This window comes from Zosterops lateralis, assembly GCF_965231275.1.
Source record: "Zosterops lateralis genome assembly, chromosome: 10".
Lineage (NCBI taxonomy): Eukaryota > Metazoa > Chordata > Aves > Passeriformes > Zosteropidae > Zosterops > Zosterops lateralis.
In genome coordinates, this window is record NC_139770.1 from 1556742 (window position 1) to 1578433 (window position 21692).

At 48.2% G+C, this 21692-nt stretch overlaps 2 protein-coding genes across 5 annotated transcripts; one reads left to right on the forward strand and one right to left on the reverse strand.

Annotated features, from left to right (window-relative positions):
* Positions 1–502: 502 nt before the first annotated feature.
* Positions 503–20417, forward strand: GFM1 (G elongation factor mitochondrial 1). The gene is made up of 18 exons (XM_083868437.1): positions 503–595; positions 1543–1695; positions 2338–2470; positions 2892–3096; positions 3754–3870; positions 5029–5179; positions 5854–6008; positions 6751–6835; positions 7512–7649; positions 8902–9003; positions 9087–9143; positions 9561–9698; positions 10481–10563; positions 16242–16404; positions 17177–17321; positions 18622–18782; positions 19570–19623; positions 20028–20417. Exons 1-18 carry the CDS (start codon positions 542–544, stop codon positions 20157–20159), a joined length of 2226 nt encoding a protein of 741 aa, XP_083724563.1. The 5' UTR covers positions 503–541; the 3' UTR covers positions 20160–20417.
* On the reverse strand, positions 10570–15951 carry LXN (latexin). 4 transcript variants are annotated; one of them, XM_083868439.1, is made up of 6 exons: positions 15077–15951; positions 13964–14026; positions 13385–13559; positions 12675–12811; positions 11605–11667; positions 10570–10753 (listed from the first exon to the last, which is right to left on the reverse strand). In XM_083868439.1, exons 1-6 carry the CDS (start codon positions 15503–15505, stop codon positions 10664–10666), a joined length of 957 nt encoding a protein of 318 aa, XP_083724565.1. In that variant the 5' UTR covers positions 15506–15951; the 3' UTR covers positions 10570–10663. The 4 variants fall into 4 exon arrangements, 1 of the variants encoding a protein (XP_083724565.1); XR_014590778.1 differs by having other exon boundaries at positions 10647–11123; positions 11365–11667; XR_014590779.1 differs by having other exon boundaries at positions 10647–10842; positions 10963–11667.
* Positions 20418–21692: the final 1275 nt, after the last annotated feature.

Here is a 21692-nt window from a genome sequence, read left to right on the forward strand (position 1 = left end):
CTCCGGGATGGGCTCGGTGGAGCCTCCCTTCTCCATTCCACCCCTGGGGCTCCTGCCCGGCTCCATCGCTCCCTGAGGGCCCGTGAGGGGCTCGGTGGGAGTCTCCCCACACTCATTCCGCCCTCGGGGCTCCCGCCCGGCTCCGCTGCTCTGTGAGGGGCTGGAGGGGCTCGGTGGGAACCGCTCCTCTCTCATTCTGCCCTTGGCGTTCCCACCCGGCTCCACCGCTCCCTGAGGGCCCATGAGGGGCTCGGTGGGAGCCTCCCCACCCTCATTCCGCCCTCGGGACTCCCGCCCGGCTCTGCCGCTCCCCGAGGAGCCCGTGAGGGGCTCGGTGGGAATCTCCCCTCCCCATTCCACCCTTGGGGCTCCCGCCCAGCTCCATCGCCCCCTCAGGAACCCGTGAGGGGCCGGGGTCAGGAGCGGCCCCGCGGCGCCTGCGCCGGGCCCCGGAAGAGGCGGGAGCGACCCGGGGCCGGGAGCGGGATTGGAGCCGGGGCGGGGAGCGGGGCCGGGGCCGCAGCCACAGCCAAACCGGGCCATGCTCAGCGTGTTACGGGCCGGGCTGGCCCCGGGCCGCCCGCGGCACATCCAGGTACCGCCGGGGGACAGCCCCAGGTCCCCAGGGAGGGCAGGGAGCCGGAGCAGAAGGGAGGGACAGCCCCAGCCCTGGACGGGCCGCGGCAGCCGCAGGGAGCGGGCGGCTCCGGTGACAGGGATGGGCACAGGGAGCGGGGCACGGTGCGGTGACAGCTCCGGTGACAGGGATGGGCACAGGGAGCAGTGCAGGGTGCAGTGACAGCTCCGGTGACAGGGATGGGCACAGGGAGCCGTGCACGGTGCGGTGACAGCTCCGGTGACATGGATGGGCACAGGGAGCAGTGCAGGGTGCAGTGACAGCTCCGGTGACAGGGATGGGCACAGGGAGCCGTGCACGGTGCGGTGACAGCTCCGGTGACATGGATGGGCACAGGGAGCGGGGCAGGGTGCGGTGACAGCTCCGGTGACAGGGATGGGCACAGGGAGCCGTGCACGGTGCGGTGACAGCTCCGGTGACATGGATGGGCACAGGGAGCGGGGCACGGTGCGGTGACAGCTCCGGTGACATGGATGGGCACAGGGAGCGGTGCACGGTGCGGTGACAGCTCCAGGTGACCCGGGCAAGTTCACTCGGCCTGGGGTGAGCGCTTCGCCACAGGAACTGGTTTGGCAGTTTAGCCATGGGCACAGCGAATTCCAGAATAAATTACATTGGAAAAGCCCTCCAAGAGCATCGAGTCCAGGCTGTGCCTGACCCCCCCACCTTGTCCCCAGCCCAGAGCTCTGAGTGCCACCTCCAGGAATTCCTTGGATACCTCCAGGGATGGGCACTCCAGACCTCCCTGAGTAGTTCCAAGGTCTTTCCATTGAGAAATTCCTCCTGGTGTCCTTCCCTTCTGACCTTCCCTGACACAGCTGAAGGCCATTTCCCCTTGTCCCACTCATCATATCCCGTGAGCTGTGTTGGATCCACTCGTAACCCAGCGCTCTCCTGCCCTGCAGCTGCTGCTGCCCTCCTGCAGGCTCTGCTCCTCGGGGGTCCTTCCCAACGAGAGGATCAGGAACATCGGGATCTCGGCCCACATCGACTCCGGCAAGACCACGCTGACCGAGCGGATCCTCTTCTACACGGGCAGGATTGCACAGATGCACGAGGTGACCTGAGCTCCCACTGGGGTTTTCCTGGGATTTATTCACCTCCACAACTGTTTTTGTGCGTGAGGGGTGATGCTCAGTCTGTGCAGCATCACTCCTGCACGGGGATTCACAGAATCATGGAATGGTTTGGGTGGGAAGAGAAGTTAAAGCTCACCCAGGGAATCACACTGAGTCACATCAGCTCAAGTGATGGAGCACAGAGACATGGAATGGTTTGGGTGGGAAGGGACCTTAAACTCTATTCCAACCCCTGCCATGGGCAGGTGTCACAGTTAGGGACACAAAAAGAACCACACTCACCTGTCAGGTAGAAGCAGGGAAAAGAAGGCAGTTTATTATGATTTAGGGTTTATACAGTATTTGGGATTTGGTCAAGGATTGGTCATTGAGAGGAACACCTCTCTGACTCCAGTGGTCAATACAGAAGTCTATCACCAAGAGGAATGAAGACAATATAGATTGTTTTGAGAGGAAGGTATGTACACTATCATCAGAAGGCCAGGGATTATAGCAATAGGCAAGGACACCTTCTATAGATCAGGTTGCTCCAAGCCCCATCCAGCCTGCCCTTGGACACTTCCAGGGATGAGATTTAAATTCTTAGCAAACTCCTTGAACTAATTTTTTTATTCTCCTAAGGTGAGAGGTAAGGATGGAGTTGGAGCTGTCATGGATTCCATGGAGCTGGAGCGCCAGCGGGGCATCACCATCCAGTCTGCAGCCACTTACACCATGTGGAAGGACACCAACATCAACATCATCGACACGCCAGGTCAGGGCAGCTGGGAGCTCCTGGGGATTGCTGTTCCTCAGGGACACAGGGGGTGTGATGCACCTTTGTGTCCCTGCTTGGGATAGAACATGGAGTGATGGGTTCAAACTGACAGAGGGTCAGGTGGGATACTGGGCAGGAATTGTTCCCTGGGAGGGTGGGGAGGGGCTGGGATAGAATTCCCAGAGAAGCTGTGGCTGCCCCAGATCCCTGGAAGTGTCCCAAGGCCAGTTTGGATGGGGCTTGGAGCAGCCTGGGACAGTGGAAGGTGTCCCTGCCCATGGCAGGGGGTGGAACAAGATGATCTTTAAGGTCCTTTCCCACCCAAACCATTCCCTGACTCTGCTTCATCACTTGGGCTGATGGACCCCGTGTGATTCACTCCTTTCCAGTGCATTTATCATTTGTATTTGTTATTCAGGCCATGTGGACTTCACCATCGAAGTGGAGAGGTCTCTGAGGGTGCTGGATGGAGCCATCCTGGTTCTCTGTGCTGTGGGAGGTGTCCAGTGCCAGACCATCACTGTCAACAGGCAGATGAAGCGTTACAACGTCCCCTTCCTCACCTTCATCAACAAACTGGACAGGATGGGCTCCAACCCGGCCAGAGCAGTGCAGCAGCTCAGGTTTTTTAGCATTTGCAATGATTCCTGAAATTCCATCCCCATGGCAGGTCATTAGGAACAATATTGGAAAGGCTTTTCCTTTCCAGAATTCCTGACTCGAGATTAAATCCTGATCTGACCCAGGACAAATCTCCATTGTCCCAAAACCCCCCAGATATTGGTGTCAGCCAAGACCTGCAGTGACCAAGGGCTGGGGTTTGGTGTTTATTTTGTTGATGGAATTGTGTCAGGACCCACTTTGAAAGCAGCCTCTTAGTTTTCCCTAAATCCTGGTGCTGCTGAAATTCCAGCAGGGAGGTGACACAGGCTGCTTTGGATTCCTGGAGGTCCTGCTTGCTCCCCGCCTAATTTGATCCATGAGATAAACTCATTAATATTCATTAAAGGAGAAGCAATCAAGCAATCAATCTCAGGCTGGTTTCCCCGTGCTGCCTTTCCCAGGGGAGTTGCTCCCTGGGCCTGTTGGGATACAAAAGGTGGATACAAAGCCCTGAACCACAACTGGGTGGTTTTGATCCATTTTGGCAGATTTGGGCACTGCCCAAAGGACAAAACACAGGGATTTTGTGGGAGGGGGATGTTGCTCAAAGAACATCTGGAGCACACAGATAGAAATTACTTTTTTTCCTCAATAATTCCTGTTTTTCCCTTTTTCAGATCCAAGTTGAATCACAATGCAGCTTTTGTTCAGATTCCAATTGGGCTGGAGGGAAACTTTAAAGGAATTATAGATCTCATTGAAGAAAAAGCAATCTATTTTGATGGGGCATTTGGGTAAGTCCTGGAAATGACTTCTTTTCCAGCTGGAGCTGCTCTTTGCAGGAGGAATTCCTGCAGTTTCTCTTCAGAGATGAAACCCAGCTCTCTGGAAATTCGGGAATTTGGGGCTGAGGGTCCTCCTGCAGCTCTCCCAGTGTAGGGAGAGCTCTGGGTGGGGGTGGCTGCAGCAGCACTTGGTTTCTGGGAAGGGTTGGTGGCCACACTTCCCACCTGGAGAAGCAGGAGATGGGATCCTGCAGCGTGTGTGGCTCCCTGGGATGAAGATAAGCTCTGGGTGAGGCTCTTGGGAAGTTCTCCTGATCCCTGCAAGCTCCTGCCAGGAGTGGGAAGGACTCTCCCACATCCCAGATAACACACTGATGCTCACAGGGGATTTTTCCCCAGGATCCACAGGAAGGGTGGCTTGTTCTCAGTCAGGGTGGGCAGGAATTCCCTGTGGGAATTCCTGGGGATCAATCAGGGTTCTCAGTCAGGGTGGACAGGGTGCTCCCTGTGGGATTCCTGGGAATCATTCAGGGTGGGCAGGCTGTTCCTGTGGAATTCCTGGGAATCAGTCAGGGTTCTCAGTCAGGGTGGGCAGGCTGTTCCTTGTGGGAATTCCTGGGAATCAATCAGGGTTCCCAGTCAGGGTGGGCAGGCTGATCCCTGTGGGAATTCCTGGGAATCAATCAGGGTTCCCAGTCAGGGTGGGCAGGCTGATCCCTGTGGGAATTCCTGGGAATCAATCAGGGTTCTCAGTCAGGGTGGGCAGGAATTCCCTGTGGGATTCCTTGGAATCAGTCAGGGTTCTCAGTCAGGGTGGGCAGGCTGTTCCTTGTGGGATTCCTGGGAATCAATCAGGGTGGGCAGGCTGTTCCCTGTGGAATTCCTGGGAATCAGTCAGGGTTCTCAGTCAGGGTGGGCAGGCTGTTCCCTATGGGATTCCTGGGAATCGGTCAGGGTGGGCAGGCTGTTCCTGTGGAATTCCTGGGAATCAGTCAGGGTTCCCAGTCAGGGTGGGCAGGCTGTTCCTTGTGGGATTCCTGGGAATCAATCAGGGTGGGCAGGCTGATCCCTGTGGAATTCCTGGCAATCAGTCCCTGTGTTTGTTGAATTCCCTGTGGAATCCCTGTCCCTCCATCCCTGTGTTTGTTGAATTCCCCGTGTGTGCAGGCAGACGCTGCGGCTGGAGGAGATCCCGGCAGAGCTGCGGGCCGAGGCTGCCGAGCGGCGCCGGGAGCTCATCGAGTGCGTGGCCAACGCTGATGAACTCCTGGGGGAGCTGTTCCTGGAGGAGAAGATTCCCACTGCTGCACAGCTAAAGGTACCTTCCTGGTGCTGACTGGTCCCTCACCTGTGCCCCTGGCCCCTCACTCCTCCATTAATGGATCAGGAATTCTGGTGGCTGGAGTGGTGTCACCTCAGCTGAGCTCTGGTTCCCCCCAGGGACGGCACGTCCCTGTGGCTGTAGGGCACAAAAGAAAGACAGAAGGCAAAGAGCACAGAAAAAGAAGGCTTTATTTTTAAATTTTTACTACTTCAGAAGGCAAAGAGCACAGAAAAAGAAGGCTTTATTTTTAAATTTTTAGTACTTTTATAAGGTGTTCTGATACAGACTTAACATGACTGGTGAATAAGAATGACACCTCTTTAATTCTGTTGGTTAACTAGAAAACAGTAAAACACCATTTGTTGAAAGATTGTTCTGAGAAAGGAGAGTTGTTTGCCAAGATTGTTTTGAGAAGAAACTTTCTTGAGCAATTTTTCCATGAGGAAAAAGTTAGCAGCTGCTAGCAGGCCAAAAATCTCTCAGGCCCACAATTCCCAATCTGATTTTGCTTTGTGTTGGAGAGAATTCTGGAGAGCAGGTTTTCTGGGAAACCCTTGTGGTGGGAGGGTTTTCAGGGGACTGTGGGAGCAGCTCTTTGCTCCAGGAATGGAGAATCCCAGGAAAGCCAGGGCTGTGCTGCAGGAGGAATTCACAGGGATGTTTTCCAGCTGGCAATCCGGAGGGCAACGCTGCAGAAATCCTTCACCCCTGTCCTCGTGGGAAGTGCTCTGAAGAACAAAGGGGTGCAGCCCCTGCTGGATGCTGTCCTGGAATACCTCCCCAATCCTTCTGAGGTGGAGAACTACGCTCTCCTCAACAAGGGGTGAGTGCATCCAGCAGCAGCAGGAGTGTCCCTGCCCATGGCACTGGGTGGGTTTTAAGGCTCCTTTCCCTCTTTTAAGCCTCCCTTCCCTCTTTTTAAGCCTCCCTTCCCACCCAAACCAGTCTGGGATCTCATGAAATAGTTTCAAAACAAGAAACATTCCTAACAAGAATCCTTTACCATTGGGATCAAACAATGCCACCAGAATTTGGCACAAAGTCCCAAAGCTCCTCTCTCCTTTGAGGGTTACTCCCTGTACTGGGGCTTTTACCACATTCAGTGTTAAATTTGGACAAGGATTGTCAGATAATTCTTTAGAATTGATGGCAGCTCTTAAAGCCAGGCCTGCCTAGAGGAGGAAGCACATCCCAAGTGTGTAAATTGTGTGTTATTTTTTGGACATGAATCCCAGAATCCCTGAGACTGGAAAAGAGCTCCAGGATCATTGAATCCAAGCTGTGCCCAACCCAGAGCACTGATTGCACATCCAGGAATTCCTTGGACACCTCCAGGAATGGAGACTCCACATCTCCCTGGGCAGCCCCTTCCAAGACCTCAGCACCCTTTCCATGGCGAAATTCCTCCTGATTCCACCCTGAGGCCGTTCCCTCTCCTCCTGTCCCTGTTCCCTGGGAGCAGAGCCCACCCAGATGTGTGAACCCAACAGCAGAACCCATAAATGTTTAGGGGAGACTCCCATGTTGGTTCCTAACCTCACCTCCCTCTCATCCCTGTTTTTCAGGGATTCTCAGGAGCAAACCAAGTTCCTGTTGAACTCTGCTCGTGATGATTCCCAGCCTTTCATTGGCCTTGCCTTCAAACTGGAGGTGAGTCTCACTCTGCTCCTTCCCACAAGCCCAGCTGGTGCTACCAAAACTTACCTACAGCAGACTTTTAAATCACTTCATACTGAAAACCAGCTCATATTTAACTTAAACTGAAATTTAACTTCTTTTTTTTTTAAAAAAAGTTTTCACCCATAAAATCCGTAAATGCTGCCAGTTTGGATCTTTAGGATGAGTTCTGGACCTCAAGCATTTCCTGGTTTTCTTAGTTAAAATTTGAACATTTGCAGGGTTGTTGGCTTAACTGAAATATTTTCAGGGAAGATCCTACATTTGGAAACAATGGGACGTGAGAAAGTCAGAGAGGAAAAAGTGCAGAGATTTAAGCAAATAAGTTTTTTGCTACTTAGAGAGCAGCACCTCAGGATTTGTATGGAACATGAAAAATGCCTGGCTGGATCCCTTGGTAATGTGTGTGTCTCTTGAGAAGGTTTGGGAGTGAAAAACTGGTTCAGAAAAGATTTTCTGGAAAATCTTTTCCTTTTCAGAAAAGATTTTCTGAAATTCCAAATTCCATTGCAGAGCCAAGCGAAGCCATTAAAAATCTTTAATTTTTAGCGTGGAAACTCAGACCTTATTTAGTCAATGCAGCTGCTGGTTGGAATTGCTGCTGACTCCCAGAATGAGCAGAGCTGGTTTTGGTGGCTTGTCCTTGCAGGCTGGCAGGTTTGGGCAGTTAACCTACGTCAGGGTGTACCAGGGCATGCTGAGGAAATCAGATTACATCTACAACACCCGCACGGGGAAGAAGGTCAGGGTGCAGAGGCTGGTCAGGATGCACTCGGACAACATGGAGGTGAGTGAGTGCAGCCCCAGGGATGGGCTGGGTGATCCTGGGTGGGCCAGCACTGCCTGAGCCCCTGGAGAGCCCTGAGTGGGTCAGTGTTGCTGTTTTTATCTTCTTTTTGTCAGTTGGGATTAAATGCTTGGGACGGTATTTTGTGTTCAGACTCAGATTCTTTATTATTATATACATATAATTATATATATATATAAATTTTTATATATATATATAATTTTTATATATATAATATACAATATAATATAAATAACAATATATATTATAATATAATATTTATTATATATATTTATATATATATTTATATATATATTTATATATATAATATATATTATATACAGGCTCACAAGCCGTGAGTTCTACAGCAGTTCCAGCTAACAAACTAAAAATGGAGCCCCATCTCTCTCCCTTCAAGGCCTTTTAAGCACAAACTGTCCAATTAAGAAATGACACCTAAATTATTTTCACTTTTAACCCAATAACCAACCACCCATGGCCCACAATGGGGATTTTTCTATCCAATTTCAAAATCCCACCCAGACCCATGAAGGAGAAGGTGAAAAAGAAGGACTCAGCCTTTTCCCTAAAACCTCCATCTTGCTTTATATATATATTACAATATTCTAAACCCTTAAACTCTAAGTTTTCCACTTATATCACACACTTCTATCCAAACTCCACACCCACAATCCCAGTGCTGTCACTCAATTTTGGGAGCCTTTTCCACGGCCTCAGGTCAGTGCAGTGTTTTCTTGGGGATCAGAGCCTGTGAGCACAGAGAGTCTGGAATTCTCAGTGCCCAGGGATCCAACAGCCCCTGGATAACCCTGGATGGGTCAGCACTGCCTGAAGCACAGGATGGTTTTTGCTTCTTCACAATTTTCCTTCTTGTTTGATCCCAGATTAATCCAAGCTGATCCTCCCTTTTGTCCCTTAAATAAAGAGGGAGATTTGCAGAGGTTTTTTTAACCAAGCTGGATTTTTTTTAAGGAGCTCAGTGTGAAGCTTTAAAACACAGTGTTTATGGATTTTATGTAATCCAGGTGGAGTTTGGATGTGAGGGAAAGGCAGATCAACCCTGGAGTGGTTTGGGATGGAAGGGAACTTAAGAATCATCCAGCCACAAGGGCAAGGACACTTTCCACTATCCCAGGGTGATCCAGCCTGGCCTGGGACACTTCCAGGGATCCAGGGGCAGCTTCTTTATCCCGGTGCTGTCTGAGCAGTGACTTTCCTTTCCTCCCCTCAGGATGTCAATGAGGTTTATGCAGGAGACATCTGTGCCCTGTTTGGGATCGACTGTGCCAGCGGCGACACGTTCACGGATAAAACCAGCACTGACATCTCCATGGTGAGCCCCCTGCCCTGGCTGCCCCAGGAGCCTCCAGGATTTTCCTGTGATTTATAATCATTCCCTTTTCCTTGGCCACACAGGAATCCATCCACGTCCCTGATCCTGTCATTTCTGTGGCTATGAAGCCTTCAAACAAGGTAGGAGCCTTTGGATTGACCTCTTCTCCCTGAGTTCCCTCCCTTTGCTGCTTTGTGGTTTTATGGAACAGTCTGAAAGTGTTTTATCCCAAATATCCAAGATTTTATTTATCCCTTGGATAAAATTAGTTCCCTCCCTTCGCTGCTTTGTGGTTTTATGGAACAGTCTGAAAGTGTTTTATCCCAAATATCCAAGATTTTATTTATCCCTTGGATAACCCAGGGCTGAGCTGGATGCTGCCACTCAGCCCGAAACATGAACTTGAAATAAATAATGAACACTTTAATCAAAGACTTCTAAATCTTCCATAAAATAACCCCAAAGAGCAGAACTGCCCAACAGTGGGTGGGAAAACTCGAGGCTTTTTTTCCTGGAATGACTGATGGATGTTGAACAAACCTTGCCTTGTGTTTCAGAACGACCTGGATAAATTTTCCAAAGGCCTGGGCCGCTTCACCAGGGAAGATCCCACCTTCAGGGTGCACTTTGATGAGGAGAGCAAGGAGACCATCGTGTCTGGGATGGGGGAGCTGCACCTGGAAATCTATGCCCAGGTAATTTGGGAAGCAAATCCCATGGACTCTGCTTTTCCCATCTCCTTTTCCTTCCTTCCTCTGCTTTCCAGTGCTTAGGGAAAAGTGGAACTTTTAAGTCAATTTTTGAAGGTTTTTTCTCTGAAGAAAAAAAAAAATAACCTTTATTCTAAATTTCTAAAAAGAAATTTTTGCCTGAAATATTTTTAGGATTTGGTTCAAATCCATAAAAAAAATGTATCAAATCCATAAAAAAGGTATGAAACGCTACACTTTGCTCTAGCAGCCTTTGCTTATAATTATATAATTATTTTTTAATATATTACAATTATATATTTATAATAATTAGTTATACCTAATTATAATTAATTGCATTATAATTAATAATACCTAATTATAATTAATTTCTACATAAAAATCCTCTGTTTCTGTGGTTTTAAATATATCATTTCCTAATGAAAGCTGGTGCAGGGAGAAAGGAGAGTTACAGGGTTTTGTTTCGTTCCAGCTGATGTTTGTATTTTAATCTTAACACAAAAGAAGTATCTTAAATATTGACAGAATGAAGAAAAAGGGATTTTTTGCCTGGAAAAACTTGAATTTTAATAGCTTAATTAATGCTGTTTCCTTTTCCTCCATCTGAAGGTGCAAGTCTTAAAGAAGTTGATTGGGAATAATTTCTTAATTAAAAAAGAATAACAAAAAGCCCCCAAAATCAACGCAAAAAAGTGATGAATCCTGATGAATTTATTAAATAATTCCCAATGGGATAACCCTGATCACTGTGGATTTTTTCCCTGCAGAGAATGGAGAGGGAATATGGCTGTCCTTGCACCATGGGGAAACCCAAAGTCGCCTTCAGGGAGAACATCTGTGCCCCTGTGCCGTGAGTATTCCTGCTGGGAATTGCTCCCTTTGGAGTTCTGGGGTCAGAAACACCCAGGGAAGTGTAATTTAATGTCTTGTAGTGTGGTTGATGATCACCTTCAGTGCCTCCTCCAGGTGTGGGGGCTCTGGGACACTCGGGCCCCGTTCTGGGGGTGCCACAGCACTGTCACCTCCCAGGGCAGCACCTCCTGTGGGGGACACACAGCACAGTCAGCACCCCTGGGACCCTCCTCCACACAGACAGAACCTTTATCCAGGGAAAAATTAACATTAAAACCTCCAAGCAGTTTTATCCAGGGAAAAATTAACATTAAAACCACCCAGTAGCTTTATCCATAGAAAAATTAAAGTTAAAACCTCCCAGTAGCTTTATCCAGGGAAAAATTAACATTAAAACCTCCCAGCAGCTTTGTCTGTGCAAAAATTAACATTAAAACCACCCAGCAGCTTTATCCAGGGAAAAATTAACATTAAAACCTCCCAGCACCTTTATCCATAGAAAAATTAAAGTTAAAACACCCAGTAGCTTTATCCAGGGAAAAATTAACATTAAAACCTCTCAGCAGCTTTATCCATGGAAAACTTCAAATTAAAATCAAGTAGCAGCTTTATCTATGGAAAACTTAAAATTAAAAACACCCAGCAGCTTTATCTATGAGAAAAATAAAATTAAAACCCCCCAGCAGCTTTATCCATGGAAAACTTCAAATTAAAATCAGGTAGCAGCTTTATCCATGGAAAAATTAACATTAAAACCACCCAGCAGCTTTATCCATGAGAAAAATTAAAATAAAACCACCCAGCAGCTTTATCCATGGAAAACTTCAAATTAAAATCAAGTAGCAGCTTTATCTATGGAAAACTTAAAATTAAAACCCCCTTAAAATTAAAACTTAAAAAAAAAAAAAATCCCCCAGATAGGGATGGGGACCCTGAACTCACCCTGCAGGATCAGATCTGTGTCTGAGCTGGAACTCAGGCACCTGCAGTCTTAAAACACCCAAAAAAAAAGGGTTTTTTTAGGAATAAAATTATTTACCTGGGATACCATCTCGTGGAGTAGCAGCACGTAGTCAAACTGAAGATCTTCATCACTCCTTTTCTGCAAAGACAGGGTGAAAAGGGGGGGATTTGGGGATTCTCCCACCTCAGAAAAAAGTGATTCAGTTCTCTGTGGTTATCACAAAAACGCCTTGATGGATGAAGCAGGTGGAGCTCAGGAACTGTAACAACATTAAAAGCTCCCCGTTTGAATTTCTGTGTCCTCCAAAGCTGCACTGGACACACTGAATGTAGAACTTTAAATTGCTAATTCCTGCCTTACACAGACCAGCTCTGTCAGGAAATTTTCATTCTAGAAGGTGTCAGTTTAACCCAAACAATCCCAAATAATATTTTTAAGAGGATAAGGACATTCCAGAGGCTTTATAGTGAGTGACAGAGTGACAAAATAAACCCTGGCCTTTGGGATAGACTCTGTTCCTTTGTTTTTCAGGGAAAAGGGGACAAAATTACCCAGGACAGATGGCAGCTGGGTTAGTTAGAATGTTATTTGTCTCCTTTATCCTTAAATTTGTTAGAAATCTTGAAACTTACTGGTGCAGCAGCTGTGAATTCTCTAAAGTACCATCAGGGGGAGCAAAACACTGACAAATCCTGCTCCTACAAGGAATTCCTGTCTTTCCTTCAGACCCAGAACTCCCTGGGAATTCACTGTCTGATCAGAGAGGAAAAAACTTCTGGAGCTTTCAGTTTTTTTAAACACTAAATCCTGCAGCTTTTTCCTGGCTCCTGGGGAAAACTGCCTTGAATTTAAAACTGATGATCAGGGGTTTAAAGGCTGATGATCAAGTTTAGGGTTATTTATAACTCAGAATCGATTTTTCTCTAATTAAACACAGCAAAACTGGGAGGATCTTACAGAATTCTGTTAATTTAATTTATTTTCCTTGCCACAACTGCTTGAATATTTTGCAGGGAGAGCCAAGGCCAGGCTGGATGGGTTTGGAGCACTGTGGAAAGTGTCCCTGCCCGTGCAGGGAGAGGAATGGGATGGGATTTAAGGTCCCTCCAGCCCAGTCTGGGATTGTGTCCCTGCTGGGAACTCACCACTTGCTTCACACGTTTCACTTGGGCCAGGTGGAACTGGGTGTTTTCAGTGGAATTCTGCCAGATCAGGAAGCCGGAGGCCACCCAGGCCAGCCGGTGGATGGGCTCCAGCTCTGGGGGAACGTTCCCATGGCTGTCTGGAACCAAAACAAACACTGGGATATTAAAAAGAGCCGTTAACAGAACATCATCACCTCAGCCAGGGCTTTGCCAAAGTCCCTCCTGTCACACGGGGTTGGGAGGAGCTGCTCCATCTTTGCAGAGTTCTCCTCACATTCACACAATCCTGGAATGGTTTGGGTTGGGAGGGACCTGAAATCCCATCCAGTGCCAGCTGGGCAGGGACAGGGACATTTCCCACTGTCCCAGGCTGCTCCAAGCTCCATCCAGCCTGGCCTGGGACATTTCCCACTGTCCCAGGCTGCTCCAAGCTCCATCCAGCCTGGCCTGGAACACTTCCAGGGTGTTCTCCAGTTTTTTTTTCTTACTATAAATTCCATTCTGGAAGGCAGGGGTTGCTCTGAGGTGAGTGAGAGCAGCATTTTGGGTTCGTACATTTGGGGTGTTGGATGTGCTGTGCCCTCAGAGGGAGCAGGAAGAGCTGACAGTGCCAGCTGGTTCTCCACAACACTCAGAATCAGGAAGAAATGTGATTGCAGACCCTCCAAAAAAGAGAAAGGGAAGCAGGAGGGTGAAAGGCTGGGTTGTACCTGGGATGTTCTCAGCCTCAAGCTCCTTTTCCAGGCTCCTGATGCGATTGTAGAACTCCTGATCTGCTTCCTCTGTGCTCCTGAGCTCTCCTTGCACTGTGACCTGCACATCTGGGGCAGAGCCTTTGCTGCCCAGGGGGTAGAGAACCTCAGCAGTGCAGCTCACAGTCCTGTCCTGTTGCAGAGTTAATGATGAGCATCATTACCTGATTGAACAGGGTCATTTGCACTTCTGAAAAGGGAATTTTTATGTGGTTGCTGTTTTCTCTCAGTCTGGTCCAGAGAGATTTGTGATTATTTAAGTCAAGGTGAAATTCCTGGCATTTTTATGAATTTTTAAGGGTGGGGATTTGCTGTCTGCAAGTGGTTGGGATGCAGAATGTCCCTTGTGCTGTTCAGCTGAGTGACACTGAGATGTCCTTGTCATCCCTGCAGCACTGTCTGCTGGTCTAGTGCTCAGTGGGTTCCTTTTGGTTAAAATTCAGCCTTTTTGGGGCCTGATTAAAAAACCAGGAGCACGAATCAAAATATTTTAAGTGCTGTGTCCACAGAGTGTGTAATTAAAGCAGTCTGACTCACTTTGTCCAGGACATCTTCCAGCTCCAGCTCCAGGTAGTATTTGTGCCCGACATCATCAATGTCCTATTAAAAAAAAAAAAAAAAAAAAAAAAAAAAAAAAAAAAAAAAGGGAAAATACTGCTAGCATTTATTTTGGCAAATGTTGACTGGCTGCATGCTGGATAAAATCAGAGAATCCTAGGCTGGTTTGGGTTGGAAGGGACTATAAATCCCATCCAGGGCCACCCCTGCCATGGCAGGGACATCTTCTACTACCCCAGGTTGCTCCAAGTCCCATCCAGCCTGGCTTGGGACACTTCCAGAGATGGGACAGGGCCTCTCCACCCTCATTTCTATCCCTGAACACCCCTGAATTACCAATTTTGGGCTCCTCTGTGATTCCATCCAAGAGTTTGCTGCTTGGTTATAAAATACTCACCTAAAGGCCTCCAGCACTTCCTTCTGTTAATCCCATGGTGCAGCTGATTGTGAATTGCATCACGTTCTGGGTGTACAGAAGGGAGGAGCTGGGCTTTGCTGTTCCCTTGTTTTGGGAGGGGTTTTGCTGTGCGCCAGGTTTGCCCTGTGTGTCCCTGCAGTGCCAGGTGTGTCTGCAAAGCCAGGGCAGGGCTGAGCTGTGTCCTGGAACTCAGAGGAGCACCCGGCACCCTTCTCTTCCTCTTCCTCTTCTTCCTCCTCCTCCTCCTCCTTCTTCTTCTCCTTCTCCTCTTCCTTCTCCTTCTCCTCCTCCTTCTTCTCTTTCTTCTCCTTCTTCTTCTCTTCCTCCTCTTACTTCTTCTCCTTCTTCTCCTCCCTCTCCTCCTCCTTCTTTTCCTCCTCCTTCTCGTTCTCCTCCTCCTCCTCCTCCTCCTCTTCCTCCTCCACCGCTGACCCACCCGCGGTGTCACCGAGCTCCTGCCAGGTCCCCCAAAGGGTCACAGCGGGTGACACAACCCCAGAGCAGCTTGGAAAGGACCTTGGGGTCACCTGGAGCGGGTGACACCGGGACAGCTTTGGGGTGTCCCCAAGAGCGGGACACTGCAGCCCTCCTGTGCCCTGTCCCTGTGCTCTGCCCGGTCCCCATTCCCATTCCCGGTGCCATTCCCGGTCCCATTCCCAGCCCATCCCGCTCACCTGTCTCCGGGCTCGCCGCACCTCCCGCAGCTCCAGGCCCCGCCCGGGGCCGCCCCGCAGGTAGCGCAGGTACCCCACGGCCACGGCCGCGGCCCGCCCGGCCGGGAAATGGTTCACAGGCAGCTCCATGGCCGGGAAATGGTTCACAGGCAGCTCCATGGCCGGGAAATGGTTCAGAGGGAGCTCCATGGCCGGGGAGCCGCTTCCTCCTCCTGCTGCTGCTCCTCCTCCTCCCGCAGGGCGGGGCCGGGGCGGGGCGGGTCCCAGCCTGGGATGGGGCGGATGCTCCAGCGTTTGGAATAGGTTTGAGTGGGATATTGGGAATAAATCCTTCCCCCGGACGGCAGAACAGTTTTTCCAGAGGATTTGTGGCCGCCCCATCCCTGGAAGTGTCCAGGTCGGATGGGCAACCTCAGTGTCCCTGCCCATGGGGTTTTAAATTGAAATTCCCTTCTGTGAAAAACGACGTTTTATTTTTTTTTTATAAATTTTAAAGAAATATGTTTAATAAAATAATTAAAGATAATTAGAAGATTAAAAAAAAAGGCTAAGTATGGTTGGTTGCTATTTTTTTTTTTTTTTGCTATTTTAGAGACATTTTTTTAAATACCTTTCTTATTACAACAGTTTATGAAGATTCATATAATTCCATAAACTAGATTCTATATTTTAGGAACTGTTTTGCATGGTCTCTTTTTGGGCCTGCCTTTTAGGAGTCTGATGTTTTGTGGCTGTGTCTTTACTATCACTTTCACTTTGGGCTTTGGTTTATACTTTTTTTAGGTGGGAGATGCTGATAGTTGGTGTATCAGTAGCAGAGTCTTTTTTATATATTCACTGGATGTTATCCCAACCAAACAGACAGTTTAAGCATAATATATATAATCATATATATATATATATAATATATATATAAACATATATATATAATAATAATCAACTACTACTATTATGCCTAATCTCCTTTTGCTAACAGCAGAAATAAACTCATATCCTATATCCTCACTCTGTTATTAATCATACAGCACACACCTCGCCAAAAGCCAATTTTATAACACACATTTCTAACACTTCCCACCCAAACCGGGCTGTGATTGTGTGAAATGCAGAACGGGGATGTTTTGTGTCGTGACTAACGTGGTGTGTGGGGCGTTGTTGGCTCCAGGTTTGAGTTCACCCACAAGAAGCAGACGGGAGGAGCGGGGCAGTACGGCAAAGTCATCGGGGTGCTGGAGCCCCTGCAGCCAGAGGACTTCACCAAACTGGAGTTTGAGGACAGAACCATTGGCACAAATATCCCCAAGCAGTTTGTGCCCGCTGTGGAAAAGGTACAGACCCTTCTCTGATACAGAAAATCCTGATTCTCGTTGTTTTCCTGCAGTTCCACCCACGTTTGCTGTGCCTGCCTTGCCCCAGCAAAGGAGGCTTTTCCCAGTGCTCCGGTGGCAGCAGGATCACAGCTGTGTGGTTTGATTTAGTCTTGCATTCCTGGGGTTTCCAGTTAATCCAGGAGCTGCTGTTTCCTTTGGTGCTGTGTGCTGGCTCTGTTTTCCCTTGTCAGAGTTCCCTGCTCAAGCTGCTTTTTTCTGGCCTCTTCTGCTCCTGGTTGTGGCCCCACAATTCTCCTCCCAACCCCAAAATATGTAACTTCTTCTGTGACTTCTCTGAGGTCCCTTATGGAGGAAACTGTAATTAAGTTGCATTTCCTGCCTCAATTCCCAAATTCTGTTTCTTTATCTCCTCTGTGACTCCCTCGCTGTATAATTTATCACACACAGCTTTAATTAACCCACCAACATCTTGGAATTCCTGTAATAACCTACAATTATTTTTTTATTTTTTCCACGATGCAACACTTAAAAGATTTTTGCCAAATCCTGAAAAAAACCCATAATCTTAAAGGAATCTTGTTCTCCAGGCAAGAGCTCTTCTCACACTGAGCTTTCTTTTGGGGTTTGGCCACGGAAGTCCTTAAAAAGGCAAATCCTGAGGTTGTTTTTGTTCTGTGATTGTGAACGATCCTTGTTCTGTGTTTTTTATGTGTGAAATGAAGCTGAGAGGGTGCAGGGTGTGGTGGTGACTGTGGGCTGTCCTCCCCAGGGGTTCCGGGAGGCCTGTGAGAAGGGGCTGGTGTCAGGGCACCGCATCTCCGGGGTGCGCTTCGTGCTGGAGGACGGCGCCCACCACATGGTGGACTCCAACGAGATCTCCTTCATCAGGGCAGGAGAGGGGGCCGTCAGACAAGGTACAGCCTCCTCCTGGGGAGGGTGCTGGCTGCTGTCCATCCATCCCTCCATCCTTCCCTCCATTCCATTAATCCATCCATCTGTCCATCCATCCCTCCATCCTTCTCTCCATCCATCCCTCCCTTCATCCATCCCTCCATCCCTCCCTTCATCCATCCCTCCATCCATCCCTCCATCCCTCCCTCCCTCCATCCATCCATCCATCCCTCCATCCATCCATCCCTCCATCCATCCATCCATCCCTCCATCCATCCATCCATCCCTCCATCCATCCCTCCATCCATCCATCCATCCATCCATCCATCCCTCCATCCATCCATCCATCCCTCCATCCATCCCTCCATCCATCCCTCCATCCATCCCTCCATCCATCCATCCATCCCTCCATCCATCCATCCATCCCTCCATCCCTCCCTCCATCCATCCCTCCATCCATCCATCCATCCCTCCCTCCATCCATCCATCCCTCCATCCATCCATCCCTCCATCCATCCATCCCTCCATCCATCCATCCCTCCATCCATCCATCCATCCCTCCCTCCATCCATCCATCCATCCATCCATCCATCCCTCCATCCATCCATCCATCCATCCATCCATCCATCCCTCCATCCATCCATCCATCCATCCCTCCATCCATCCCTCCATCCATACACATTTTTGGTTGGAGAACACACATTTTTGTTGTAGCAAACACAAGGGAGCAGCCTGCCTTCCACCAGGTCCACCTTTGACATTGGATTCTTTATTCCATAGAATACACATTTTGGGTTGTAGAATGCACGTTTTTTGGGTTGTAGAACACACATTTTCAGTTGTATAATACCCATTCCTGGTTGTAGCAAACACAAGGGAGCAGCCTGCCCTACACCAGATCCACCTTTGACATTGGATTCTTTATTCCATAGAACACACATTTTTGGTTGGTAGAATACACATTCCTGGTTGGTAGAATGCACATTTTTGGTTGGAGAACGCACATTTTTGGGTTGTAGAATGCACATTTTTGGTTGTCGAATACACATTTTTACTTGTAGAATGCACATTTTTGGTTGGAGAACAGACATTTTTGGTTGTAGAATACACATTTTTGGTTGTAGAACACACATTTTTGGTTGTAGAATACCCATTTTTGGTTGTAGAACGCACATTTTTGGTTGGAGAATACACATTTTTAGTTGAAGAATACCCATTTTTGGTTGGAGAACACACATTTTTTGTTGTAGCATACACAGAGGACCACCCTGCCCTCCACCAGGCCCACCTTTGACCTTGAGTTCCCTTACCCCCTGTCCCCAGCCATGGAGAACGGCACCGTGCGCATCCTGGAGCCCATCATGGCCGTGGAGGTGGTGGCCCCCGTGGAGTTCCAAGGCGCCGTCATCGCCGGCATCAACCGGCGCCGCGGCGTCATCACGGGCCAGGACGGCGCCGAGGGATATTTCACCCTCTACGCTGAGGTCTGTGTGCTCCCCACTTCCCTTTCCCTGGGTTTGGTGATGGTTTTTCCTCAGTTTATATGGATATAGTTTTAAGATGACACGGAAAGAACTGCACTCGCCACGTCGGGATGTGAGATGAAAAGAAAAAGGAAAATTCCCAACTTTATTTTGGGAATTTCAGCTTATATGGTTTTTGAGATTTGGTCAAGGATTGGGGGATGAGAGGAACATCCCTCTGACCCCAGAAGTTCATGAATTTGTCCTTCCCCCCTGGAATGTGTTGTTTACAAGACATCACCTTTTGTTTATCTTATAATTGGTGAGAAAACTCCAGTAGAATGAGAAATAATCAGAAGGTTGAAAAATCAGGGCAACACACAGTTGTGGGTTGACTCCATTTCAATGTTCCTTCTTTTATCTCCCTCCTGGAAATGATTGGAAAGGATTTGAAAGGGTGTTTTCCTATTTCTGGGACAAGCACACCCTGTGGGCCTCCTGCTTCCCAAATTATTCTTGGAGGGATGTCTGGAGATACCTCAAACCTTGCTGGTTCACTCATTACTCAATTTAGGATATTTCAGTTCCTGGTGCACTCAAACTCTCAGATTTTTGAGGTTTCCTGCTAAAAACACACTTTAACTAATAAATTAATTAAAATAACAGATACTTTACAACAGCAGCCCATGAAATCAGAGCTGTTTACAGACAGCACTGACTCTTTTTGTCATAATTGGGATTAATTAGCTGACAGCCCAAAAGTGATGGGGAAAAAACCTGATTGCCAGCAAATATGTTTGAATTTTAGGTGCCACTGAACGACATGTTTGGATATGCCACTGAGCTGAGGTCCTGCACAGAGGTGAGTCCTCCTGGTCCTTTTTTGCTAAAACGTGTTGGATTCTGTAAATTTGGGCTCGTTGGATCATCCTGCCCATGGCAGCTGCAGCAGGGAATGAGATTAAATCACACCAGAGATGTGGAATTCCATTAAATCAAACCAGAGGTGTGGAATTCCATTAAATCAAACCAGAGATGTGGAATTCCATTAAATCAAACCAGAGATGTGGAATTCCATTAAATCAAACCAGAGGTGTGGAATTCCATTAAATCAAACCAGAGGTGTGGAATTCCTGGCCAAGCAATTCTTCCTTGCCTGGGGAGGTTTTTTTTGGGTGGGATTGTTGAGGATCCCTGGGTGTTCCTTCACAGACAGGTGATGTGTGCCCAGGGTTGCACATGGCCCATCCTCACTTTCTTGTGCAGGGAAAAGGGGAATACACCATGGAATACTCCAAATACCAGCCCTGCTCAGCCAGCACTCAGGAGGAAATCATCAACAAATACCTGGAAGCAACAGGGAGACTTCCTGCCAAAAAGGGCAAAGCCAAGAGCTGATGGGATTCCTCTGGAGTCCATGGACAGTTTGTCCCACTCTTCTCCAGCCATGGAATCAGCCCAGGCTGGGTAAGGAGGGCTCCAAGTGGGATTTGGACTTGGAATTTTATCATCAAACTTTCCCTCTGGGGTGTTGTCAGCAGCACCAGGGGATTGCTCACGTGTAAATGCTCTTGTAACAAATAGATGTTAATGGTGCCTGATGATTTGCTTGAGGTTTGTCTTAATTAAGAGCTATTAAAGTAATTTTATTTTTTACTTGATACATCTTTATTTGGAAATGTCAAATGAGGAAACTGAGGTAAGAGCTGATGGATGGGCTCGGGGAGTGGGACATCACTTCCCTCCAGGGAACAGATGGAATTTTCCCCTCCAAATCCTTTGGAAATGGCACAAAATCCTCCAAAGTCTGAACCCCCTGGGCAAAGCCATCAGTCAGTGCTTGTCACCAAATCCACAGATCCAGAGGTGGCACGAGGATGGAGCTCAGTTGCCAAAGATGTTGGGAGGAGTTGGGAACAGCATGGAATTACTGGGTGCCTTGGGAATGTGGATTTAATGGGCTTGGGGTGTGGATTCATGTATGGGCTTGGCTTCTGGCTCTTGGTTAGAAATCCAACCAAAGATCCCTTTTCCCAGAATCTCACAATCCAGAGGGGTTAGAAATCCAACCAAAGATCCCTTTTCCCAGAATCTCACACTCCAGAGGGGGTTAGAAATCCAAACCAAAGATCCCTTTTCCCAGAATCTCACACTCCAGAATCTCACAATCCAGAGGGGGTTAGAAATCCAACCAAAGATCCCTTTTCCCTGAATCTCACACTCCAGAGGGACTTAGAAATCCAACCCAAAGATCCCTTTTCTCAGAATCTCACACTCCAGGGGCTGAGTTGCAGCTGATGTTCAGCTCAGGAATCACTTTGCTGACTCAAAGCAGACACAAAACAAAGGCTTTAGGTGAGAAGATACTCCCATCATTCTGTATTTTAAATTATTCCCAGACTGTCCACGTTGAACTTTCTTTCCTCCTTCCTACCCTGCTCAGCTGAAAAGTATTTTTGCAGATTCCAGTAAACAGGGAGGGAAGTTCCAGTCCAAACCCAGCGACATTCCTGGCGCAGCCCTGGGGCTGCTGCTCCCCAGACAGAAACAACTGGAGCAGCCAGAGCTGCTGCTCCTCCTGGAAAGGCTGGAAAATGATTTATATAAACCTTGGGAAAGGATGTGCCAGGGCCTGGAGCTGCTGAGGGTGAGATGTGGGCTGTCCATGGGTCAAATCCATGATTCCCCCACATCCATGGTTTTGTTTTTGGGAATGCTCAGCTGGAATTCATCTCCAGAAAAGCCCTGCAGGTTCTCAGACATGTGGAAATTTCCTAGAACAAGCAAATGTAGCACTTTTCCCAAAATTTGGAGATGTCTGATAAAAGCAGTGTGAACACAGGACAAGAAACAGGATGGGGATGGTTTTATTTGTATTTGTGGGGTTTATATTTATATTTGTGGGGTTTATATTTCTGGGGTTTATTTCTA